Raw genomic sequence first — 27,884 nt, forward strand, 5'->3', positions numbered from 1 at the left:
TTGCAGAGTGCAAAGGACCTTAGAAATTCTATTCCTCTCAATTGACAGGCCCATTGGCTAGAGTATTTTTACTTACACAGCAGTAGTTGACTTTGGATGAGAGTTTTTCTTTTCCATGTTAAGAAAAGACAAATAATAATATCTAGAACATTCCAAGAGTGGTTCTAAGTGCTTTAAAATATTTAAATCATTTAATCTTCCCAAGAACCCCATGAGACAGATCACATAGTTAGTCCATTTACATAAGAATAAATTTAGGATCATGGAGGTTGTGCATAACTGATGGGTAATGGAGCCAGGTTTCAAACCCAGGCAGCCCAGAACCAGAGCCCGTAATCTCCACCACTGAGTGCTATCATCTCAGCACCTCTGTGCCCTGGCATTTGGTTAAGGGCAGGCTCTGGAGTCTTGGGCAGCTGTTAAATGTTGCGGTTTGTTTTCCTTGACAAGTGCTATTAAATGTTTGATAGTTTTTCATAACATATAAAAATTACTAAAATAAGATTTAAAAAAAAATTTTTTAAAGATTTTATTCCTTTGAGAGAGAGAGACCGGGAAAGGGAGCATAAGCAGAGAGAGGGGCAGAGGGAGAAGTAGACACCCCACTGAGCAGGAAACCCCATGTGGGGCTCTGACCCAGCCCTGGGATCATGACCTGAGCCGAAGGCAGACACTTAACCGACTGAACCACCTCGGTGCCCCTAAAAGAAGATTTTTACTAAGTTTACCAGTATCTGTGCGAGGGGAGTCTGATTTTACTCATCCATGATTTTTTGTGTGAGCATCAAAGATCTCAAATAGTAGGGGCACCTGGGTGGCTCGGTCAGTTAAGCGTCTGCCTTCGGCTCAGGTCATGATCCCAGGGTCCTGGGATCGAGTCCCATATTGGGCTCCCTGCTCTGCAGGGGGCCTGCTTCTCCCTCTGCCTCTGCTTGTCGCTCTCCCTGCTTGTGTGCTCGCTCTGTCAAATGAATAACGTTAAAAAAAGAAAGATCTCAAATAGCGATCCCTCTATTTCCTAGACAGCATATTATACTGTAAATTGGCAGCCGCTTTGCACTGTATTTCATCATGGCTTCTGGCCACGGGGATTTTCTCTTGAATGTGTTTGTTTCTGCTGACATTTCAACAGTTCAGTCTCAATGTTTTGAGTTGCCGTTTGATTTCTATTCCGATTTCAACTACTTTTTGTTCATTTAAGTGTTCTCTCACATTAGTGTTTTTCTATTTTTACTTTAAGCATTATCAGCTACAAAAATCATTGACTAGGCTTTTACTTCATTTTCTTCTTCACTGAATTAAAATATTAAAATCAGTCTTGCCTCCACTGAACCCCTTAATAACCTTATTCCTTTCCAAGTAGGCATAATATCATTTGTAACTCTTGTTAGAGTTTCATTTAGCAGTTTCCAGTCCTTGTAACAGTTGACTTATCCAGGCTAATGTGATTTAATCTTTCTAATCAAATGCCAGGAAGCACTCTGTTCCTACATTAGGAACACATCCAATTCATTTAGGGGTTTGTGGTTCATGTAAATAGACTTCAGTGGCATTTTCATTTTGGTGTTGTGCAGTCAGAAAATATTTCCAAAAGGGCATCAGGACTTGGAGGGAAATTAAGAAGATGTATAACAAAGCAACTGTAAGAGGTACTTAATTTCAAAGCAAGTAAAATTTCCAAAACCAAACAACATACTTTTGAAACAAAATCATTTAACATTGACGGTGTATTCTAAGAATGGAATCTTATCAGAAAATATAGTTCAGATGGGACAGCAGGTGTGTGTGGAGAAATCATACTTGGGATGCAGCCATCAAATAATGATGTTCCAGGATTCAAAAATAGACTTTGAATTTAAACATACTTTTATCTGGGTCATAAAAAGTTCAGCAACAGCCCACTTGGTAAACACAGACCAAGAAAGATCATAGCAAACGTATTTATTTGCTTCTCCTATCAGAGTGTAGACAAATTCATTAATAGATCCTCCCAAGAGCTATTTATAGACAGCAATGATGTTTAGTCTCCTGGCATGAAATCACATAAAAATCAATATAGGATTAAAATTTTTGAAATTAATGTCATTTAAATCAACCAATATATCAAGGATATGTTTTCAAACAAGGCAGTAAGAGCCTAATGCAAAATAGATATTTTTTTTCAATTTTCAATATATAATGGTATATCCAAAGATGTCTGTGCCTACAAACAAATATATATAATTTTAAAGTTTCAGATTTTGCCTAGAACTAGATAAATACTAAAGCACATGTTGTGACAAAGAATCATGGTCCTCTAATTGAGACACCAGCCCAGGGAAAATAACTACAAGGAAGCCTAGCCGGTAACTTGGAAAAAGGAAAGACTGGAATGTTTTGTTTGCATTAGTCATGTTTAAGGAGGAAGAACTCAAGGGCGCCTGGGTGGCTCAGCTCAGGTCATGATCCCAGGGTTCTGGGATCGAGCCCTGCATCGGGCTCCCTGCTCGGCAGGAAGCCTGCTTCTCCCTCTCCCACTCCCCTTGCTTGTGTTCTCTCTCTCGCTGTCTCTCTCTGTCAAATAAATAAATAAAATCTTAAAAAAAAAAAAGGAAGAGTTCAATTTACTTCAAACTACTTATAGCTGTCATCTGATTTCATTGGCTATTACTGAATTTGAGCTCCAAACACAGGAAAGTTATTTCTAAATCAGTTATATACAACAAACCAAATAGCTATTGATTTTCTGTCAAGTGAATTCCTGTTTCACTCTCTTATTGTTTTTGTGATTAATAGTGATGTGTTTGGCTTTATACTTAAACAGAATAGGATGTAACTGAGTATTAGTACCACACAGGTTCCCGAACAATGAGGATAAAATCCAGGGGTAATATTTGATTGGTTATATTGAGTAACTATTGACCCTGGGTCAGCAAACATAAAATGTAGGTCCAATGCTGCCACTAATAATCTTAGTAACTGCTCACATTTTCCATGGATTTACTATGACTCAAGGACTATTCAAGTGCTTTCCATGTAACCAAGATGATATCTTGGTTCAGCCATGTTTCCAAGATCCCATAGCTAATAAATTTCAGAGCCTAGGTTTGAACCAGATTCCTTGCTGGGTGTGTTACCTTGGTCAAGTTAAGTACTTCTAAAGGTATCTCCCTGGAATGTTTTTTCCTCCTCCCCCAATTTCTACCTTTCTTCCTGGGTCACAGGCTCCCCCAGTCTGCTGGCATCTACAAAGCTGTTGCTGTTTTGTCCTTGTTCCCAGTGTCTCACCAGTTGGCATCCTCTCTCTGACCTTTAGTCCAGGGAAGAGGGGCTTGCGTTCTCTGGGCCCTTAGGTCTACTGGCCCCTGTAAGACTTCCTGTTGTCTCAGCCATGCTAAGTCCCCGTCCCCCAGCTGAGCTCCTCAGGCCATCCTCGCAGGAGCCAAGTAGCAGCAGGCCCTTCCTAACCTCTTTTCCTCTGCCCTTTCTGTACCCTGACCCATTGCTGGAGCTTTTACTTCCTTTCTCAGTCAGGGGAAGCTGCTCCAGTGTCATACCTACATCTTCTCTGCGCTGTCATGTAATAAAACGATGTTCAGACCTCCAGGCTTTGCTCTTGGTAGAGAGAACCCCTAGCTTAAGGAACATTGAAAGGAAAAGAAAACATACTGAGAGCAGTGTTATTTCCCAAGCAGGCTGTGGCAAAGAACCAGTTCCTTTGTTTTTCATTTTCCAAGCCACCTCAGACCGATGCTTTTGTAGAAGGCACCGTATGATGAGATGAGTCCACTGATTACACACTCCTTTGTCACGCTGGTGTCAAATTCCTATGACAGTTTGTAAATGCTCTCAGTTCTGTACATATCTTGTCTCAGACAGCAACAGTCTGCAGACCGGCACCAGTCCCTGAACCCACCTTTCCTACCAACAAAGGAATCTGTGTTTACAGCAGTCCATCTTTCAGTTTTCTGGTGTGCCTGTGTGTCCATCTTTGTACATTCTTTTGGTGCATAGAAATGTGCACCCTCAAAAGCCAGAGTGCTGGGCATTGGTATAAGATTGAGCAAGACTAAAATTATGTGTATGATGTATCTCTGAGTTATGTATTTATATATACATAATATATATAATTATATATTAATTATCTTTGTTATTATATGTAATTTAATACAAAATATAAAATTTCTTTAAATATAAAATATAAAATTTATTAATATGTTAACAATTATATATACATATATATATACACATATACATATATATATATGTATATATATATAAAATTCTACAGTATAGTATAATGGTCATGAACATAGTCACTAGAGGAAAACTTCCTTAGTTTGAACCCCAACTCCACCACTTATGAGCTTTGTGGCATTGGGCAAGTTTCTTAGTCTCCCTCTGCCTTGTTGTGCCTATCTGTAATATGGTAATAATGAAAGTAACTCCAGGTGTTGACGTGAGGACTGAATGAGTTAACATATGTAAACCAACACCTTAGGACAACGCCTGGCACATGTATATAAGTGCTATGTGAGTGTTTACTGTCATTTTTATCATGAGCCATAAGGAAAAGGGGTTAGGGCAAGTACACTAATGAAGCAGGAAATACACAACCCAATATAAAATAGAATACCACATGGATAATAGAACAGTTATGATTAATTATGACTTAGATAATGTGAAATATACAGTGGTTTCTTTTTGGCCTTACATTTGATATCTGAGGAATTCAGTGGCTTCATGTGAAACAAGAGTGTGTGATAGGGACCGAACTAGGCATTTTGCATTAGAAGTTCCTTCCGGTCCTCCCAGAAACCCTGTGAGGTGGGTAATATGATTATCTCCAGTTAACATAAGAAGAAACTGAGGTTCAGGAAGGTTAAATAGCTTAGCTTCTTTAACATAGTAGATAGGAAAGTTGGGATTTGAACTCAGAGCTTCCTGACTCCAAAGCCTGGAGTTCTTGCAGTTGTCTACTTGAGCTGTCCATTGGAAACCCATGGAAAGTTTTAAAAATCTAATGCCTTGGGGGACCTCAGTGGCACAGTTGGTTAAGCATCCAACTCTTAGTTTCGGCTCAGGTCATGATTTCAGGGTTGTAAGATCGAGCCCACGTGGGGCTCCTTGCTCAGCTCAGAGTCTGCTTGAGTTTCTCTCTCCCTCTGCCCATCCCCCCTCAAATGAATAGATAAATCTTTAAATAAAGTAAAATAAAAATATGCTTCACCACCAAACTGAAATTCTTTAATTTGACTTTTTAAATAAAAACAGCTTTGCTAAGATATAATGCACATACCTTACAATCTACCTATTTTGAGTGTGCAATTCAGTGTGTGTGTGTGTGTGTGTGTTTAGTATATTCTTAGGTTGAACACCATCCCCACAATCTAATTTTAGAACATATTCATCTTGAGGTGGGCCTGACAGCAGAGTTCCTGAGGTCTTCAGGGCACTGACCCTATAGGAGTTCTTGAATGGACTTTGAATGGTTTGTGAACCTTGTCTAGGATCCATAGCTTTCCTTACCTTCTCTAAAGTAATAGAGATGCAGCTCAGATAGTATTAAGAAGCTCTAGACTGGTATGTTCTCACACTTTAGGGTGCTTGCAAATCACTGGGGGCTTTTGTTAAAATTCAGGTTCAAATTCAGTAGGTCTGGGACACAGTCATACCTACTATAATTTTGATTATAGGAATACCAACATTAGATAAGTGAAATGTTATCTGCCCTAAAATCCCGTCCTTCTCATTAGTGGATCTGTGTTACCAAACAACCAACCAATCAATAAACAAAATCACCCCCCCCCCAAATTCAGCATTTCTTCTTTTTTGAATTTTGTCAATAAGATATTTGTGGACATTTGTTTTCTCTCTTGTTATAGAAGTAGCTACAAAATAGTCATGATTTTGCCACTTGGACCAAAAAGCCTAACATATTCACTGGCTGGCCCTTCATAGAAAAATTGTGTCAACCCCTACAGTAGACCATGGTGAAAGGCCACCTTTGAAGGGGCATAAATGTTGTTCATCTTACCCTCCATAGCTCTTTGCTGCATTTGGCAGACATGGCATTACTAATCAGAAGGAAAAAAAAAAAAACAAACAACTAAGTATGAGGGGCAGCAAGCTGGCTGTGTTTATGGAGAATTCTTCCTCTAGAGGAAAGGTCGGGGCGGGTGAGAGTCAACTGCTGGTTTAGTTTAAAAATAGATCTTCCTGGGGTTGCAAGCTACTTGCCTGAGTAGCATGAATAGCTTTCCACAAAGGACCTAGTATCTTCTCAGCTAGGTCATGTCAACAAGACTTTGGAAGCAAGATTCCCTAGGAGTAATTTGCAATCCTCAAGAGAGCTTGGTTAATTAGGGTTGGATGCCAATGAGCTGAATTTTGGGGTAGACTATTGCATCTTCTTATACCAGTCTTCAAGCTCCTTCATACTTCAGAGTGTTTGTTCAGGGTTCTGAACTTGCAAGAGCTGTCTGACCGTGCATTTTACTTGTATGAAGACATTTCTGCTTAGCTCACTTTGACTCCTGTGAAAAGGAGCTGCTAGAACATGCACGACTCTTCTAAATTCTCCATGCTTCAAGTGCTCCTCTGCACTATAATCTCTTGTAGAACTTCCTCTCAGACGTCCATCTCAAACTGTTCTTTCCTTTGGTCTTGATCGGTAACTTCAAATCTCCCAACTGATGGCTTATTTTCAGACTGGCTGGCTATCTATCTCTCTCTATCTATCATGTAAGAGGTTGTCTATTCTCAACACCCATCCCCAATAATCCTTGTTACCACAAGGTCCATAATTATTGGTCAGATTTTCATCATGTTCCAGGGGGACAAGTACGAAGTATGACCTTGAAGGAATTGGATTATACACTAAAGTAATTACAAGACTTACTAATTTATATTATTAGAAACTAGGATAATAGGGCAAGGAATATGTGATATAACCCTGGATTGGGCTGAATTTATTGAGATGGTACATTTTCCAAAGATTCTGGGTTTAGTGTAGTACTTCATGTAGCTGGAGGTGTGTTTGTAACAGTTTACTTGATTGGTTAATTAAAAACTTAATGGTGGCCTACCTAGATTCTAAGTGATACACTTGACTTCCAATTCATTAGACTCAAATGCATCCCCCACTGTGTTGATTATCCCTTCTCAGTCTTCCATCAGCTCATTTGTTCCTTTGTCCCTTCTTTTTTTTGTGAGAAACTATTTGTATTTATTGACAAAGGACTTAGAATATATATTTTAAAAAAATTACAACTCAATGTTAAGAATACAAAGAACCCAATTAAAGCATGGGCAAAAGACTAGAATAGATATTTTACAAAAGAAGGCCAAAAAGCAGATGGAAATATCCTTAACATCATTAGTCACCAGAGAAATGACACATAACTAAATGAGATACCCAAACAACTCCATTATAATGGCTATAGTAGCAAATGTTGGAAAGAATGTGGAGCAACTGGAATTCTCATATACTACTGGAGGGAGTGACTAGTGCAACCACTTTGAAAAACTGTGGCATTTTTTTAAAAACTAGAAGTTTGTACCTTTCAAATCCTTTTACACATTTGGCATACCCTCAACCTTCTACTTTTAGCTATCACCTTGCTATGTCCCTTCTTTAATCATTGTTCCTTATGCTCCTACCCCTGACCCTCTCATGCCCTTCCTTGCATAACTCTAGCCACCAAATAGGCACCAACGATTCCCAATTAAATGCTTCTAGTGTAGGCTCTGATAAACTCCAGTTCCATATTCCAGATGCCTTTCTGGACAGATCTTTGTTGATGTTTACCTCATAAGCACTTGGACCTCAACATGTGCAAATTTCAGTTTTTTCTCCCTGGCCTTTATTGTCTTGCATTCTCTCTCTCTGTCAGTAATATTACAATCAGCATTCCTAGGCTACACTCCAGTCCTATTGAATCAGGATCTCTGCAGATGGACCCTCAGGAATCTGTTTCTGGACAAGCCCTGGGGGTGATTCTTACGTACACTGCAATTTAAGACCCATTACAGTTCGCCATGCCGGAAACCTCGGAGTCACACTCTCCCTTCTCTTTACCACCCACATCTAGTTGGTAGCTGGATCTTATTGAGATCATTCCCAAATACCTGGGGAAAAAATGACCCTTAGGTGCTTTCCCACTACCACAGCTTTGTTGGTAATCTTTCCCTCGCAGCCCTGCGAGACTCCACGTTGTCCACAGAGCATCTACCCTCTCTTTCATATAAGCACGGAGGGCTGATGTCTTTCAAAACCCAAATCTAAAATAGAAAGCTGACTGTGCTATTTCTTGGCTTAAAAGCAACCAACAGCTTGATGGCATGGGAGCAGTTTTCAGACTTGTTAAGGTCATGGAACTCTTTCTTCAAATAAAATCGTGCCAGGAAATCTGACTTAGAGACCAGATAAAAGCAGAGCTCCTCTGTTTCAAGCAGGGGTCGGCGCCACAGCCTTGGCCACTCAAGTTGCCTTGCTGTGTTTCCTAAGAAACCATTCCCAGAGACACAGTTTGAAAAACACTCCATAAAGTCCAGATGCTTTATTTGGATACCGCATTCCTCCCTGGCTGGCACCCTCCTTCCTCTCACCTCTCCACCATTAACTCAGACCCCAGCCCGGGGATTATTCACTATTCCCTGGACTAGTCTTGTGTTCTTGTGACTTTTCCTATTTACTGTCTTCACATCCTCAAGTGGCCACTCTCCTCTTCTTAATCATTCTTTGCTTTGTGTTCTCAAAGCCAAGTTGGCGTTTATAAAACTGTTCTTTTTTATGTTTATGTCTGTCTCCACTAGAAAATAGACTAGCTTCTTGGGACAGAGCCCATGTTTTCTTCATCCTAGTATCCGCCAGATCTAGCATAGTTTCTGACACGTGGCTCTATACATATTATTGCATGAACATTTATATATTCTGTAACCCATTCTATCTGTCCTTTGGTTTTATTGTTTTCTGGGCTGAACATACCTTAATGAATTAAACATAACTTTAAAAAATAGATCTATTAACCTTAATATATTTATTAACCTATATGACTCTACTAGTGAAATATTTTCCTGTTCAATAGCCAAGCATAAAAATCCATGGATATATGCATTGTATATCATGGCATATGAAGCTGAGCTAATACTGGTAGAATATATTTTTGACAGCAATGACATTTGCTGCGTTTTTTAGTGATACTGTATATAATATGTGTTCACTGTAGAAACATGGAACTAAAAATTATAAAGAAGAAATTAAGATACAGCCATAATATAAGTCTTCAGACATAGATATAATAGTTTGATTTGTTCCCTTCCATTCTTTACGTAATATTTAGGTGTGTATGTATTTCCTTTAAAATTGGAACCATGCTGTATAAGTAGTTTTATATCCTGATTTTTTTCATTTCATATTATGAGCCTTCCAGCATGTCATCATCTATGAGAAGCCTAATAGTGTTAAAAATCTTATTAATAAAAACTGTGGACTTTCTATGCAATTTCCAAGACGTTTGTGAATTCTTAGTCAAAAATCTGGGAAGCTAGAGAGAGACTTGTGAGTATTTTGTGAATCAAAGGGAACAGAATAACGTTTTGACTGATCTCTCTTGATGACATATTGCTTAACTTCAGCATAAAAGCAGAATGAATGGAGGGGTCTTAAATGTTTTGAGCACCTGTTAGGTGCCAGATATTGTGCTTTACATACATTTCACATTTTGTATACATTTTAATACATTTATATATGTTTTATGTATATATATATATATATATATATATATATATATATACACACACACACACACATTAATTCATTTGAATATTCACAACAAACCAAGGAAGTGGAGATTAATATTCCCATTTTACAGATTAGTAAACTGAAATGTGGAAGCTTAGAGTAACCTGTCCAAGTTATTCTCTCAGGGAGTAGAATTTTAATTCCATTTTTTTCTGAAGCTTCACACCTTATCTAACACCGACTCTTGAAAGGGTGCACTGAGTCCGGATTTGATTCCAAGGGCTTTGTATTAACAGTGTTTACCTGTGGAGTATAAACTTCTGGGTAACCACAGTTTATGAACTCCTGAAATTACCTCTCTTTGTCTGTTAAAACATATGTATACTTTTTAAAGGTAGAGAGTCAGTAGTTCTTACTGGCTGTCTAAGGTATCCTTCAGAAAGCTTTATGAATCTCTACCGCAAATAATGGAGCAACCACAAGTCTTGCAAAACCCTTTGAGGAGACTTTCGTTTTACTTGCTAGGCTCTGCATCGAGAACATTATCTTTTCTTGCTCTATTACCCTTTCGTGTGTTCCTGGGACACACGTGTGTCCCACGGCACCCGTTTTCTCTGGATACCCACCGGTACTCTTGATACTGTTTGTTTACAGGAGAGTCTCAAATAATTTCCATGTCTGCCAACTGTGCTACCATGTCACTGATTTGTGTGTCTCGGTGTGTAAAATAATAACCCTTACATTCTTATCTCTTAACCGCTGACCTTTTCAAACCCTGTGTGCTTCTCTTTGGGTAGCTAAAAGTGCCTCTGCTTGTACTGACCCAGTACAGTAAATGGGGAATCGTGGTGCCCATGCAATTTCTCCATTCATATCAAAGAGCTCAAAGAGTGCATGATCCTTGATCTGCAAACCTTCTGGTAACCACAATCTTATACATCGTATATATTCGGAAGTGACATATGGTAAATTCGAGGGGGCTACAAGTTCTTCCCTACTCCCATTCCATTGGAATCGAATTCACCTCCTTTCATCTGGGATGATTTTAGCAATTTGCTTGACAAATAAAACGTGGTGGAAGTAATGTTTTGGGACTTCCAAGGGTAAGCCTTAAGATGTCTTGCAGCTTCTGCTTGGGCCTTTAGAAGGCTTGGTCTGGTGGAAGACGGCTGCCGTGTAAGAAGTCTGCCTAGCCTGAGACAACCATGAAGGACGAATCACATATAGGTGTGGTGGTCAACAGCTCCTGCTGTGCTCCCAGCCAGCAGCTGACACCAAGTGCCAGATGTGTGAGTGTGTTATCCTTACCATCCCACTAGTCCAGCCTTCAAATGACTTCAGCCCCGGCTGCCACCTGACAGCAATCTCATAAGAAACAGCAAAATGAGTACCTCCCAGTTAAGCCCAGTCAAGCCCAGTCAACCCATGGAACTATAAAAGATAGTGATAAATTTTTGTTTTAAGTCACTAAACGTTGGGGTAGTTTGTGACTGAGCAACAGATAACTGAAACATGAAGGAATGACTGCCCCTGTTGTATTTGGAGCTAATAAGTTCCACTTACATAGAAGGTTTCCAAGGAAATTCCAATCATTGCTCTTCTTCCTATATTTTGTATGATGGATCTTTCTCTTGTCCTTACATTCTCCCTGATGGTGTTTTTTTTTTAATTAAGTGGAAAATTTTTCTGTTCATTTTGCATACATCTGTTCTAAAGATGGCAATTTTTTATGACATTTTGTAACATAAAATTATTGGAAAAGGGTTAACTGTCTGATTAGATGGAACCTACCACAGTCTAAGAAGACGGCATCCATGCTGAGGAGGCCACCATAATGTCATGTACAGTGGTTTCAGTGGTAAATTCCACTCTAAACCCACTGGCACTGCAGTGGTTCCCACTGAACTGGAGCATTGCCCAGTTTCTCCATCTGAAGCATCTGCCCAAGTTTAGTTTCTTTTTCCCATTCCATTTTGATATAGAGCATCACCTCAGGCTGATTCGATGTTCTCTCTTGAGAGGAGACTTTTATTTCAGGCATTGATTCTTAAATGTTTTATTTTTTATCTCATTCGCTAGAAGTCCAAAATGAGTCTTAAGGCTAAAATCATGGTGCTGGCAGGACTTTCTTCTGGAGGCTCCAGGGAAGAATCCATTTCCTTGCCTTTTCCAGCTTCTAGGGGCTGCCTGCATTTCTTGGCTCATGGCCCCTTCCTCCATCTTCAAAGAACATTACTCCAACCTCTGCTGCTATCATCACACCTCTTTTCCCGACTTTAGCTCTACCACCTCCCCCTCCGAAGGACCCTTGTGATTACATTGGGCCCATCTGGATGATCCAGGATAATCTTCCCTTCTCAAGATCCTTAACTTAGTCACCTCGGCAAAGGTTCTGATGACTAGTACATGAGCATCTTTGGGGCTATTATCTAGCATATCACAGACACCCCAGCTAGACTAGGAGTCAGGCATTTAAGCAGATGCCTGTGGGTACTTAGGAGTTAGCAGGTGAAGAGAGGAGAGGATCTTCCAGGCAGAGTCTTATAAGTAGGAAGATCTGGAGGTGCAGAGACCATGGCTTCTTTAGAAGAATGAAGTGTTGAGTGTGGTTAGAGGGTAGATACATGAGAGGGGGTTAAGCTAGAGCCAGATTATAAAGGGTTTTTTTAAACCATATTAAACAATTTGAACTTTTAAGAACAAAGGGAAAACATTGAAGGATCCTAAGCATGGGAGTAACAATGATCAAATTTGTGTTTTGGAGGAAATCTGACGTAGGAGAGAAAGATGGAAGTAGGAGACTGATATGGAAGAGCCTGGGTGGTATCACCTAATTCACAATATGTCTGAAACGAAAATTCATTATTGCCCGTCAAAACCAGCACAGCTACCCAACTTCCCTATTGTTGGCAATGTCACCTGTATTCTTCCAAGATCGAATTCTTTTTTTTTTTTTAAGATTTTATTTATTTGAGAGAGAGCAAGAGAGCACAAGCAGGGGAAGGGGCAGAGGGAGAGGGAGAAGCAGGCTTCCCGCTGAGCAGAGAGTCAGATGCAGGGCTCAGTCCCAGGACCCTGGGATCATGACCCAGGCTGAAGGCAGACGCTTAACTGACTGAGCCACCCAGGTGCCCCTCTAAGATCAAATTCTTAAAATTATTTTTGGCTTCTCTCTTTTCCTTCTAACTGCACTCAGTCACCACACCTTATTGCTTCTTGGAAATTTTTTAAAGACATAAAGAATATATGATTACATGCATGTCTCTAAAATAATAAACAATATGGGGGGCACCTGGGTGGCTCAGTCAGTTAAGTGTCTGACTTCAGCTCCAGTCATGATCTCAGGGTCCTGGGATTGAGCCTTGCACCGGGCTCCCTGCTCAACTGGGAGTTTGCTTATATCTCTACCCCTCCCCCCGCATGTGCTCACCTGTGCTCTCTCTCAAATAAATAAATGTTTAAATAAATAAATAAGTGAACAAAATAAAATAATAAACAACATGGAAATAAATTTCATTTCTTCTGTAACCCCCTAAGGTTCCATCCCCATAGGCAACATGATTAGCAGATCACGTGTATTATTCTATGCCTTTTCCTATGCATTTGTGTATATTATAAATACACATATACTGATGGCATTGCATTACACACACATTTGAAAGCATAAATATACCCCTATTTTCAACTAGCAATGTAGTTTAGATATCCCCATGTTGGTGCATATTTTTAAATACCTCACTTTAATATGGAACCATGGTATTGCAGTAACATGAGGCAATTTCAGAATTTTCACTCTGGATAATTATGCTACCATGAATATCTACACATTAGCCTCACCTATACACACAGCTATTAATTTTTCTATAAGATGGATTCTTAAAAGTGGTCAAAAATACACATCTTAATTTTTAAAACTTCACTGAGGTGTGATTGATGTACAAAAAGCTGTACATATTTAATGTTACAACTTAATGAGTTTGGCGATAAGCATACACCCATGCAATTATCACCACAATTGATGCTATAAACATATTCATCACTTCTGAAAGTTTCCTCCCATCCTATGTTTGTACATACATAGGAAGGAAGGAAGGAATGAATGGTAAGGGCACTTAGGAATTTTTTAAGTATATAATACAGTGTTCTTAACTAGAAGCACTATGCTGTACAGTGGATCTCTGGGAATTACTGATCTAGCATAACTGAAACTTGGTACCCTTTGACCAATTTTGAAAGATTCAACTCATCCTCTGAAAAGGGTGAGAAGAACTGTAAAGGCTCTGAGATTTTACCTTCCATTCAGGCTAATGAGTACGGGCCTGTCATAGTTTTACAGATGATGGTTAGAGATCTGCTACTCCTGGGTCAGATGCAATGGACTTGATTACTCAACACAGAAAGTCTCGGGAGCGTCACGTTGGCCTTGGCTGCCCTTGCCCTCAAGTTCCCGGGTGATAATAGTCCATGTAGTGGACTTGCATAACGGCTGAGGAACCCTGAACTGAGGGGACCCCAGTTTTTTGCAGTGAGCAGCCAGAAAATCTGCCCTCTGCCCTGGAGAGAGACTTTTGCTTTGTTCAACAAATCGTAAGCAAGTCTGTTCCTTGCTGCAGACACAGACATGGTGTCTTTCAAGGCTGGTCACTAAACAAACATCCTTGGAAGGATTATCCAGAACAGAAGGCCAGCTAGTGGCTCTGCTCACAAGACATGGTAGATACAGAAAAGATCCACAGAAAATCATCTCCACTAGGGATCGAGCTTATTCCTCTTTCCACCCGTGGGACGTGAGGTTATTTATTACCTATTTCTGCACACCCTCATTAAACGCTAGATGGTACAGATTTCTGTATTTTACATTTTTATAATCAAATGGGAAAGCTAAAATGTTTTCTCCTTGCAATTTGCATTTATATAACTAGTGAGCTAAGTGAGCATCTTTTCATGTTTCTATGATTTGTTTGTGAATTGTTAATACTGTGGGATGCCTGTTATTTGCCCCTTCTTTTGTTGGTTTATTTTCATGTATTTATCTCTTTATATTTTCTAGATATTAATCCTTTTCCTGCTTTATATGGAGCCATCACTTGCTTCTTTTAATTTTATTTGCAGTTTCCTTTGTACAGTTATTTTAAATTTATATATGATCTACTCTGTGATACTTTTGGGGGTCAATATAGAATTTTATAGGTCTTAGTAGTTAAAAAGCATTTGGGGGACTATCAAATGAGATTTAAGTATATCTTCTAATTTTTCTTTCAAATCTTTCTCTTTTCATTTCTATTTTTTCCTAAACAGTTTTTAAAAAGATGTTGTTTATGTATTTATTTGAGAGAAAGAGAGAGAGAGCACACGTGCATGCAGGTGAGCCGGGGAAGGGGCAGAGGGAGAGGAAGAGGGAAAATCCCAAGCAGACTCCACCCTGAGTGCAGGGCCCAATGTGGGGCTCCATCTCATGACCCTGAGATCATGACCTGAGCTGAAATCAAAAGTGGGATTCTTAACTGACTGAGCCACCCAGACGCCCTACCTAACCAGTTTTTTTTTTTAAGGTAGAGGTAGTCATCTAAAAGAAGTAGGAAAATGTGTTCTATTTAGAAATTTCAAAATACAAGATGCCAAGATAAGAACCAAATCACATTAGATATCTTTTTTCCAAACTGAGAGTTCTATGAACCTTCATAGTTAACATTAAAATATGAGAGATTCTGAAAAGCTCTGTAGGAGAAAAAAATATTCAATTTGATTTAACTGGACATATACGAAATTTTGTTGGACCAGAGGACTTTTTAAAATTTCCATAGAATATCTCATGACATCTTGTGGGATGCTGTCGTTCCACAAAAGGCACTGAGAGGCAGTCACATGTAATGATTAGAAACAGGTCCCCGAAACCAAAATGCACTGAGTTACTTACTGTGTGGGCATGTTCACTAACTTCTCTAGGCCTCAGCTTTCTCATCTATAAAATGGGGGTATTAGAGCTTGTTTTGTGAAGGAGTGATAAGGATTAGCTGAGTTATATAAGTGGTAACAATTACTGTGGAACATTCTGCTCTTGGAGCATTGCTATAAAGCTGCTAATATTGCTAATTGGCCTCCTAATTAATGTTCAGAAAATCAATACCATTGTGAAATTAAAAACAAAAAATTCAGGGGCACATGGGTGGCTCAGTCGGTGAAGTGTCTGCCTTCGGCTCAGGTCATGATCCCAGGGTTCTGGGATCCAGCCCCGCATTGGGCTCCCTGCTCAGCCAGGAGTCCACTTCTCCCTCTGCCCCTTCCCCCCACTCATGTTCTCTCTTTCTCTCGATCGCTCACTCTCTGTCTCAAATAAATAATAAAATCTTTAAAAAAAAATTCAACTACTGCACTGCCATTGAATGGCCACGCAGTTGTCCGTGTAGGAGGAAACTGCGCTACTAAAAATAAATCCCCGTGATTCCATACCACCTGCCCTTCGGTCTTTCGTAGTGAAAGAACTATTTATTTCACTCCGCACAGCATCTTTATCTCTATGGTCGTTCTCACTGTTTGGCAGGCATGTGGGTTCTTGCCTGCTCATCTCTTTGAAAGGCACTCCCAAGTGCATTTTGCATCTGCTGTTTCACCTGTATCCTGATCATCTCTAAATGTGCCAGAAATCTCCCTCCCTGTTGTGTTGTCACACAGTGACAAACAAGAAGTCGACTTGATTTTTATTAATTTCATCCCAAGAGCACTTCCAGAAATAGTTCACTTTTAAAGCTACATTTCAAGTACTCTTTAATAAGATCTGTTCAGCTCTTTCCTTTGACTAAAATATCAACCTGTATTATTTTTAAGTGTGTGTTACTCAAAACATATGCTTTTTAAAAAAATGATGTCTTTCAGTGATGCTGTGAGAATTTTTTAAAGGTTTTATTTTTATTTTTTTTTTTGAGAGAGAGAGAGAGAGAGAAAGAATGGGAGAAAGGGAGGGAGAGAGGGAGAGGATCTCAAGCAGACTTTGCATTGAGCACAGAGCCCAGTGCCGGGCCTGATCCCATGACCCCGAGGTCATGACCTGAGCCAAAATAGAGAGTCAGACGCTTAACTGACTGAGCCACCCAGGTGCCTGAGAATTTTTTATTGTTGCGTCTTTTCTGGTGCTCAGTAGTTAATGATTTGTACAAAGCTCTCTTTGCTGAAAGGCAGAAGAATGACTTAGAAAATATTCTGTCATCTTTTTAAATAGTTTAGCTCAGTTTGGCAAGGCTGCTGGCCAGAGAGGGAAAAATTCACATCTGAAATATTTAAGGAAAGATATCTGTTTAAGTGAAAGTATTGAAAAATAAATAAAAATGGATTTCTTCTGCTCTGACTAGCGTTTTACCAGGCACATTTAACTAAAAAAATGAGAATTGACTCTGGTGATAAAAGGCACTGGTGATTATTTTTACTCATTTTTTCTTTACCTGATGAAAGTGTGTAGGGGGTAAGGGATTCTCCAGGAGGGTCTGTGAGCTAGCTGAAAAGAGGCATTAAACAATTGTACAGATTTAGGTGACTTCATCCCAACCCAAATGTTGGTCCTCCAAAGACTCAGAAATTTCCTTTGGTTGATGGACAGAGAACAGATCAGACATAGGTTCAAATGAAACCAAACACAGAGTGTTCCAATGGCAAGACCAGGCATCTGCTCCCTGGAAAAGGAAAGCTCTATGGTAAGCCAGCTTACAATCAGAAGTGTCCAGGAGGAAGTGAAATTCAAGCAAGAGGAAATGGTTGTATGATTTTAGTGATTAATGTCATGAAATTTGCCAGACTGAGGCCCCATCACTCAACATGGAACATGCACTACAGGGAATAAATGGGTTACTTTGATTCTGAGGCCCAAGTGCTCTCCTGGTCAGAGCCTGATGGGCATTGTTAGCATCTAGCTCCTTAGATCTCCTTTGTCTACACCCAGGCTATCTCCTCTTCCTCACCCCATCTTTCTCCAGAAGGACTATCATCAGTTAGATTCCCTGTTATTAAATTATAATCACAGTCCAGTCCTGCTTCCTGGAGGAAACACCCTCATTTTCTTGATAAAGTTTTGGCTCCTTATAATCTCCTTGGCTACTCATTTATAAACCCATTCTGTTCAGTCCTGGTGCAGATGAGCAAAAATCTATTTACGGCTAATTTTGTTAAACTCCCCCAGGGCAATTTTCTTTCCTTTATATCCTTGTATGATTTCCCATCCTCTCTGTCACTTTCAGATGCTACCCTGTGGTGTTACTGCCCTCCCTTCCTTTTATTCTCCTCGCTGGGCAGAGCCTTGGAGCTTTACAGGGCAGATTTGCATTTACAATCCAAGGCAAGGCTAGCCATAAGCTTCAACTCAAATATTTTTGTGGCTCCCAACCCCTTGATAACTTATAATTACAATTCTACAGAATATTCACATATGGCATTCTAAATCTGACATTTCAAATATAAAATACATTCTAAGTGAACCTGTCTGTAATGGCAGCATATTCATCCATTGAGCTACCAAGTGGCTTTTTCATTTCAGTGTGAGACCAGATGAACCACAAGAGGGGTGGAAAAACCAGTTGTGTTCTTTATATGAGGAGACCACAGTTGACGATGTTGTGGAAACCAAACAATTAACCTTTCTGAAGACCCCCTTTTGCTCTAACCTTGTTGCTTCCTGTTCAGGCCAACTTTGGGATTCTCTGCCTCTAGGATTTTGAAGGTGGAGGAAAGGCCTGGAGTCCATCTGGAGGGCTAGCTCTTGACCTATCAGAAGAAGTTCATTTCTGAGTCATTTCAGCCAAGTTGTGGTTTGGTGTACAATGTATAGAACAAACACCTGGGGGCTTTGGAAAGTTAGGCTCTGGACAAGATCCTGTCCTTTCAGATCTCCTGAGATTTTTATGTCAGCCTAGCCTTGTGGCAACCGGGAGCCCCTAAAGCAGGCTTTGGCTATCTAGTTATGCTTAGAAACCTGCTATAACCAAGCAAACCAAGTTTAACTTGCACAATAGACTGTAGTTCATAGGCCTGGGAGGGAAACTGAGGGACAGTGTCAGGGGATGAGGCCATAGGCCTAAAGTGTTCATTCTTATGAGGATATATAGAGAGAATCTATGTTCCAAGCCAATGAAAGAATATGCTCAAGAGTTAGGGTGAGGGACAAGGCTCGGTGAGCTTCTTAATGTTGACAAGGATAAGTGCTGAAACATCTATTTTGTGGTATGTAATACATACCTAAAATAATTCACAAATATGTACATCATGAGATAGAAATAGTCATCTTGACAATAAAACATTATTCAATATGGTTGAAGTTCCTGTGTTCTCTTTGATTGTATCTCTGCATTCCCCTTGAAATCCATTGTAATGATACTACAAATGTATATATTCCTAAATTAGATATAATGTTGTTATAAGTTTTTTCCTTCCCATATATGCCGGCATTCTGCATGAAGTCTTCTCTAACTTGATTTTTTTTTTTCACTCATTGCTATGTTTGTGAGAAACTTTCTAATGGATACATGTACCACTGACTCATATCTGTTTTGCCAGCAGTGCTTTTTACGAAGTGGTCCTAGTTGTGGGGAGGAAGGGAAGGAATAGGAGGGAGCCAGTTAAGGGACAGTACAGAGTGTGCACTTAGTGTCCCGCAGTGGTGACTCAGTTCACCCATGAGTCAGCTGTAAGGGTGGTAACAGGAGCTGGCTGGTAAAGGAAACTATTATAAGGGAAAAAGCTGAATTTGCACAGAGAGCCTGGAATCAGCTACATATAAATAATATTTCATCATAAACACACAGTAATTATTAAAATTTTTTGGTTAAGTATATCACTATTTCAAAAATTAGACCCCGTGTGTGCTATTTGGAAAATGGCCTAATTAATTTTTCCGATTTTCCTCTCCTTTGCTTTCTGTCTTCCCTGGGTTTTCTGTATTCTGCCCCAGCAGATCTAATCCCTGCTCTGTGCCATCCTGAAGGATTGGCATTCATCAACGTTGGTGAAACTCAGCTGCCCCCTGACTGGACACCACAGCAAAGGCTTTGGTGATCTTTCCCAGTTAGAACAATAATGACTTTCTTGGAATGTAATCCCAGTGGTATCTCTTTTCTGTGTAGCCTCGAAGGACACCCGACTACCATCAGCACTTCCTCAGAGACGTTATAAAATCGCTCTGCCGTCAAACAGCTGAGTGACTCTGGGCTGTTCAGGGGAGGCCTTAAGAACTGTGGATATTGATTCACCTGGAAGATTCAGCCACTGCCACTCAGAGCTGCTTCTGGAATACCATGTCTAAGAACTCGGAGTTTATCAATCTGTCGTTTTTGTTAGATCACGAGAAGGAAATGATCCTGGGAGTCTTAAAGAGAGATGAATATTTGAAAAAAGTGGAGGACAAGAGAATAAGGTAATAATTTTTTTTTAAATTTTTTTTCTGCCTTTCCTGACTGCTGTCTTTTTGAAGCTAACGTTAGATCAGAAATTGGGCAACTGTGACCATGCTGGGGACAAATGTTGGTCAGTGACTTCGTGGGTTCCCAGCAGTAGCCCAAATATCAGAAAATGTCTTTGATATTTTATCATTAGCTAGATGGGAGGATGGAATCGAGCAGATGATATGGTGTTTCTGAGAATGCCCATTTGCTCAGAACCTCCGAAGTAGTAGTGAAGTGGAAGGACTGCCTGTGTTTGAATACCAGCTCTGAGATGTATTAGTTGTGTGACCTTGATCTAGTGACTCGGTTTCTCCATGCCTTGCTTTCCTCATCCCTAAAACAAGGATAATAAAAGTGCCCACCTCATAGGGTTGTTGTGAGGATGAAGGAAGATAAGACATGTGCAGTGCCTGGTATGTAAGTTCACAATTATTTACTTACAGTGCCTTTCTCAGGCCAGTCTTTCCGGGAATTCCTTCTCACCATAGCTGAGAGCAGGAGGGGATCTGGAGAGTGAAAAACTCCCATTTTACCCCAGAAATTACCAGAATATTTAAAAATAAGTCTCTCTGTGAGTAACATTGAGTAATCTGGGCACAGGTGAGTTTCACATCAGTTGCAGGCAAGGTTGATATTTAGCTGGATTCCCTCACCTGTGTTTCAGCTAGCATCCATTTTGATAGGTTGCATCACCCCCCTGAATGGTCACAGCTTTGTTCTGATTGGTTGTCGCATCCATTGGGATTGGTTGCTGCTTGTGCTGTGCTGCTTGTTAAAAATATTTGGCTACTACCTCTCACCCCTGACTAGAGGAGCAGAGATAAACAGGGGTCCCTTCTCAGCGACTACCTACTGTGCAACAGGTAGTTTTTGTGTCTTATGTGTCTCCCAAAACTGTGATCTTTCTGACCACAACGCTATGAAACTGGAAGTCAACCATAAGGAAAATTAGGGAAAGACCACAAAAGCTTAAGTTTATTTTATTTTATTTTTTTTTTGTTGAGGAGAAAACTTGTCATAAGGTTATCTTTATATGTTGCAAAGATCTTCAGTGTGCCCCAAGGAACTAGGATCCTAGAATTAGAAATACATTGAAATATTCTCGATTGATGCTTACTTCATAGTTAAGAGTCCAGAATTTTTATTTCCATCATTCATAGGTATTCAACCTATCTTAAAGAAATAAAGGCTTCGATGAAAATTATTGCAGTTTTTCTATGCCTGGAATTCAGGTTAAGGCAGTTAATGATTTTTAAAGATATCAGAAATGATGTTTTTTGGTATTTGTATTCAGTCATGAAAAGCGACTAAATTTTCTAATGTGCTGTAAAAAGTGATGTTGTTTATGGGAGGTGAGGTGGAGCTAGTAACTGCTGACATGCACGGGGGAATTAAACATCACTCTACTCAGGAAAACCCAACTTAATGGCCACATCCTCAGAAACGCAGAAGTACAATGAATAGGAATTTGTTCAGAATATTTGCTTCCATCATTCCCACCAACTTTTCCTAAGAATCTGTTAGACTCTTTTCCTTTTTCGGTTTCTTCCCTTATCCTTTCCTCTTATTCTCTATAAAGAAGTTTAGCCAAATGTATAATATACAACAGAGCTATTGAGAATAAAGTTGCTGAATTCCAGGCTCTTCAAACTTGTTTGAGGAAAGCAAAAGAAAGGCTTTGACAGATCTAAGCGATACCTTTATAGAAAATAGATTTCTTTTTAAAGCTGCTGTATCTTCTTCTCTTCTTTAATAGCAGTGTTGACTAATATTTTATTACTTTTTTTTCTGCACCAACTGTATTAGATATGTTGTCTCCTTTTGTTCTCAGCTGCCAACCTACGAGCCCAGGCCAGATGACTCGGGCTCTGCGACTCTTAACAGCATTGTGTATTGAGAAGCCTCACCAAAGTGAGTGGCGTGGTGTTTAGAGTATGTGCTATTGAATCATGTAGCCACATTTGTTGATTCACATCTTGGTTACACCATGAAATCTTTGTGTCGCTTTAGATAGGTTGCTTCCATGAATAAATCTAGTTCCCTCATTTAACAAAACAGAAATAATAACATTAGGCACCTCATAAGGTTGTCGTAGGGACTAAATAAGCTAATATTATCAAGACCTTTGAAGAATGCTGGCATGCAGTAAGTACTTAATCATTGCTGGCTCTAATCATCAGCCCTGTCGTTGGTATGTGTTGTAGTGAACACTAGCAGTGCTCCACTGAGCTCTACTTGGGTCCCTTGTGGGTCTGTGCTCTCATCTCTTAGTTTCCACATGTTTACTGCTAAGGATGGTGTCCACTACCTTCCTTAGAGAACTACCCTTGGGTAGCTAGAGTTGCCGGTAGGACTAGAGAGCCACAAGTACCAGGCAGACTTGAGTTTCTGTCCCTACTGGGCAGCCCCAAGCCGATGGCTAACAGACTTTACAGTGTAGCTTCTGCCTCACAGCTTCCCGTGGGATCATGCTGAGGCTGGACTCCACCTAAAGACCACACCTTTACTTAGCCCGTCTCCCCTTTTCTCTCCTGCCTCCCCTATTCCCTTTTATGTCCCTCCTGAGAGTACTCCATAAGCCGCTTGCACACAAATCCTCATCTCAGAGTTAGCTTTTGGAAAACCCAACCAAGAGATTTGCCAGACCAAATAGGGAACCTACTTGCTGTTGCAGAAATTGTTTCTACCATGTTATAGAAGTGTAGGTTGATATTTTGTCAGTTTCTAGAGGAAGTGGAATTAATTATGAACAAATTGAAGGAACGGCTTCACAGGAGAGCTAACGCTTGAGCTTGGCCTTGAAATGTGAAAAAGATTGGACATTAGCAGTTACATGTCAACTGTGTTTTATCTGTTTACCACGAACCACAAAATTGCCTTCCGATTCTACTAATGAGTTTCAGAAGGAAATGGAAGACCATGGAAAGTTTTAAAAATTATGATGATTACAGAGAAGTAAATGATATGGAAAGTTAGTAAATTGGCCTTTGGAAAGCAGTGGATTTATTATTTCTTTGTGTGCTTATTCATTTCAGTAGGTTATTCTTAAAAAAAATAGAAAAATGGAAGAATGTAAAAATTTTATTGAATCAGTGCTTTAGACCTGATGCCCAGCTGTGCTCTAGAGCCCACATAGCCCCTGAAGGGGGGCATTAATTAAAATGGGACTGGTCTCTGGGTGTTCCCGAAGGTGCTCTGCACCCAGAAGGCACATGGCAAGCCTGATCATTACCTCCAGGCATGAATTGTAGGCTGGGAAGAGGTGTCCACCTACCAACAGAGCATTTTAGGTTCACCCAAGAAGCTCCAATGTATTTGTTTTCCTTCAGACCAAGCAGGAAGAAATGGTAGGAGATATCCAGACCCAGGCTTCAACTATCACAGAGTTAAGAGTATTTTAAATGTTCTCTGTGAAGAACAAATCATTTTGTTTTAGTGATGGCTTTATTTTTTATAATAATTTTTTATTATGTTATGTTAGTCACCATACGGTACATCCTTAGTTTTTGATGTAATGTTCCATGATTCATTATTTGCGTGTAACACCCAGTGCTCCATGAAATATGTGCCCTCCTTAATACCCATCACCGGCCTAGTGATGGCTTTAATGCAGTGAAGAAAGAGGGAGGAAGTGATGCTAATAAAATTGAGCTATCAACAGTGAATGCAAATGGAAAAAAGAGAGTTCGGAAGCACAAGATAAAGATCTTTGTTGATCAGTCTGTACCTTAGATTTTTCTAACTTTGGAAGAGCTCACCCTAAAAAAAAGAGGACATGTTTCATAGTACCTACTCCTAAAAAAAAAAAATCTCATGAACTAAACCTTACTCTGCTTGATCTTCCACACCTAAAAACAAAGGCTGTTAAATGTCTACTTCACGGTATTGGCCTATACAAGAAATCTTCAATTTATAATTTTAGCAGTTCATTTGGGCTTTATTCTTACTGAGAAGATGTCATTTCCATTTGTCCACAATGCATGAAAACATATCTGGACTTAATGTTCTCTTTGGCATCTACTCTTGGGCTTGTCTCAGTGATGAACTCTGCTGGTCGCCTTACAGCATACATTTCTCTCGTCTTCCTCCCTACCCAAATCTCGACTTTGCTCAGCTCCAGCTGTGGATTTTTTAAAAGTAATTAATCATCCCTTGACTAATAGTCCTCTAGCAACTGTCATTGCTCTGGAGGTAGACATGAGACCAAAGGTGACTCACTCAAACATATAGCCCAGATTGATGGAAAGTTCTCTTTCCCATGGGACATGTTCAATGAAACATGTTATCACAGTTGCTGTTGAGGATGAAAGCCCGCACAATGATGAAGCTGAGCCAAAAGAATGGCAGAGAGTTGTTGCCAACATCCTGATATACTAGAACCTGCCACACCACTAGGCTTCTTCTATAATCAATATATTTCTGTGTTATTTATAGCAATTTGAGTCTGATTTTCTGTTACATGCAGCCCAGGGCATCCTATAATCGCTAAGATTCAGAAGTAATCAACATTTGTTGAGAACCCTGTGTAGGCCAAATGCTATGTATTTATTATTGAAATAATAAAGGTGAGCAGAGGGGCACCTGGGTGGCTCAGTTGATTAAGTGTCTGCTTTCAGCTCAGGTCATAATCTCAGGGTCCTGGATGGGTACCTGGATGGGTACCTGGACCCAGCTGAGGATGCGCCCGTGGCTACAGCAGCCCCTCCTGAAAGCCCAGCACAGCAGGTGCAACAGCCCCCAGCCACTGCCTGAGCCCAAAGCACCTGCTGTTCCTAGGAGCTGAGCTCAACATGGCCTGTGAGGAGTCTTTTCTGGTGCCCGGCCTCTCCAAGGCTCTGCTGTCTCTCCATTCCTGTCTCTGAGGGGTTGGCCCTCCCAGCTTCACAGATTACTCCCCCATTTACACACACACACACACACACACACACACACACACACACACACACACACTGGCATGGAGACAAACCAGCCCTTGGTGTCTTGGAAACATCCCCCAACATTGCCTGCTTCTCCCTCTCCCTGTCCTCCGCTCACGCTCTCATGCTCTCTCTCTCCAATAAATAAATCTTCAAAAAAAATAAAGGTGAGCAGAGACACAATATTAATGTTTGTTGGATCCAGAATCATAAAGAAGTTTGCAGTCCTGAATCAGGCTTTATCCATGGTGTAGACCAGAGGTCAGTAAACTTTTTCTGTAAAGGGCCAGATAGTAAATATCATAGGCTCTACAGGGGATATGTTCTGTCTTACGATTACTTCAGTCTGCATTTGTAGTCTGAAAGCAGCAATAGACAACGTGTAAACAAATGGGTAGGGGCAATAAAACTGTATTTACAAAAACAGGGAGTGGGCTGGATTTGGCCCAAGAGCTGTAATTTGTTGACCTTTGGTGTTGAAAACAACACCTCGGTGGATTCTAGCCTTGTGAATAGCTGTATACCCCTAAAAGCCTTGATAAGCCACCTTCGTTAAACAGCAGGACATTTAGAGTCCAAGAGGTGAGATGGAGCTGGAGCGGAACCCATCAGCTATCAAAGATAGAACACGGCTTCTGTCTGGGAGGTTAGAGGGTTTCACAGGGTCCTGCCATCTCCAGGAGATAGTCATGCCTCACTTAATCAGTAGAGGCTCGTGCTGGAACGGCATAAATGTGTTTCATTGCCTTTCTAGAAGAACAGTATGATGCATCTGGAGGTGGAGAAAATACCAAGAACTAGCAGAAGGTTCTTCAGAATTGTGAGGGACAGTTTACAAATTCATTTGCCCGATGAGATAAGAACTATTACTATTTCATTTATAGATGGGTAAACTGAAGTACCAAGTTAAATAACTCGTCCAAGTTTGCACAGCTCGTAAGTGGCTGAACGGTAGTTTGTAGCCCCCGCCCCCCCGGTCTGGCTCTGGGAGCTCACATGCCCCTCTTAGGTCACTTTTAACTTCTGGGGTGATGTATCTGACCCTTTAGGAGGCCAGAAAAAAAGGGAAGAGTGAACTATGCACCGCCTGCCTCACACTAAAGAATGCATTACTCATTTCACGAATGATCCTCATTTAATCCCCGTGTCGTCTGTGAGGGACATACTATTCTGATAACTGTGGCAACTGAAACTTCCTAAATGATTTGCCAAGCTGGTCAGCATCAGCAGTGAGATTCTCCTGCTCCATGTGGCTTCCCTGTCCTCTATGCTGTGATGTTTATGCCATCAGGGCACCTCTTCAGACCCTGTTGCAAGTCCACCCATAGCCTTCCTCCCAGAGAAATGGAACAGAACAGAAAACATTCCTGCAGCCTGGTATTTACGGACAGTTGTGACCTATAAGCTGGGTAACATTATCCGAAGTTGCTGTGACTTTTATGGAAGCATCGCTTTTACACAGTGAAAACTGACACGCGCTCCTCAGGCTGTTCTAGTCTTTCTGCTGACTAAAATCCAAGTGCAAGTGGATTATGTTTTGTTCCATACCGCTGGCTCAGCTGAGATGGGCCACTAAGCAAGCCAGAGCTTAGTGTCATCAAGAGACCCCAGATCCCAGCCTGGAAACTGCCATTCACATTATAGCTTTGTTTTTATGTGGTTGATTCCATCATTTTAGAACAGGGTAGGGAAGGAAAGAGAAGAATGGAGAAACAGAAGGGGAAAGTGTATTCAAATTGGTTATTTGGAATCCGGCAGATAAGCTAAATGTTCAGTTCAAATGGATTTGAAGTGATTTCAAGAGTTAGACATTCAGCCTGGAAGTTAGGGAGACCAGTAAGTGCCAAGCAATAATATCTTCTTAATATTCTATGGATGTTTGATCTGTGAGGCTGTTTGTTTTTCCAAATCTTATCACTACCACTAAGAACAAAATTAGTTTGACCTTCTGAAAAGCCTAAAGGCTCACTATCCCCGTAAAACACCAGGAGACCTGTTGGAGTGGACTTCTAGTTTGGTAAACATTTTGTTTCAGTCCTAATGGAATTGCCACAAAGCTGCTTAGTGGATTAACAGAAACTCCCAGCATGAACGTACTGGCTCCCTAATAAAACCTAAACTCTTTTTGAGTCACAGGGAAATGAAAAAAGAAAATCCAGCTCTGCTTTAAACCGAATTTAAAACCTTGGAGGTTTTCCTACCAAAGAACTTAAGAATTTCCACATATAAACATATATAGGGAAACCAACTTAAATTTTGGTCCTACTGCTCTTTCCGCCAAGTAATTCTTACTTGGAGGGCTTGCCTTGGGAGAGGGCCACAAAAACCTGATATTCGGGGGGCATTTCTAACACTGGATTATCCAAATAAACATACTTGCCAGACCGTTTTTTTTTTTTTCGTTTGAAATAATAGGGTCACTGTAGTCATAAGTAAAATTGTCACCTATGTAGAATATGTGTGTTGCAATTGCATTTCTATACGAATAATGAGACTGAAGAAAGAGAAATTAGGGAATCCATCCCATTTACAATAGCACCAAAAACCATACGTTACCTTGGAATTAACCAGAGACGTAAAGGATTTATATTCTAGAAACTATAAATCACTCTTGAAAGACATTGAGGAAGACACAAAAAGATGGAAAAATATTCCATGCTCATGGATTGGTAGAATTAACATAGTTAAAATGTCCATGCTACCCAGAGCAATCTGCACTTTCAATGCTATCCCGATCAAAATACCGAGGACATTTTTCAAAGAACTGGAAAAAATAGTCCTTAAATTTGTATGGAACCAGAAAAGGCCCCGAATCGCCAAGGA

General features: G+C 40.2%; 1 protein-coding gene across 1 annotated transcript in view; it reads left to right on the plus strand.

The window, feature by feature from the left end:
- SYTL5 (synaptotagmin like 5) overlaps positions 1-27,884 on the plus strand; it is a 305,352-nt gene that overhangs the window by 177,031 nt on the left and 100,437 nt on the right. Inside the window, exon 4 of the mRNA XM_034649230.1 lies at positions 19,828-20,117. Within this exon, the coding sequence (XP_034505121.1) occupies positions 19,999-20,117 (119 nt within the window). The 5' untranslated portion in view covers positions 19,828-19,998. The remainder of the gene's footprint in view (positions 1-19,827; positions 20,118-27,884) is intronic.

This window comes from Ailuropoda melanoleuca, chromosome X, assembly GCF_002007445.2.
Source record: "Ailuropoda melanoleuca isolate Jingjing chromosome X, ASM200744v2, whole genome shotgun sequence".
NCBI lineage: Eukaryota > Metazoa > Chordata > Mammalia > Carnivora > Ursidae > Ailuropoda > Ailuropoda melanoleuca.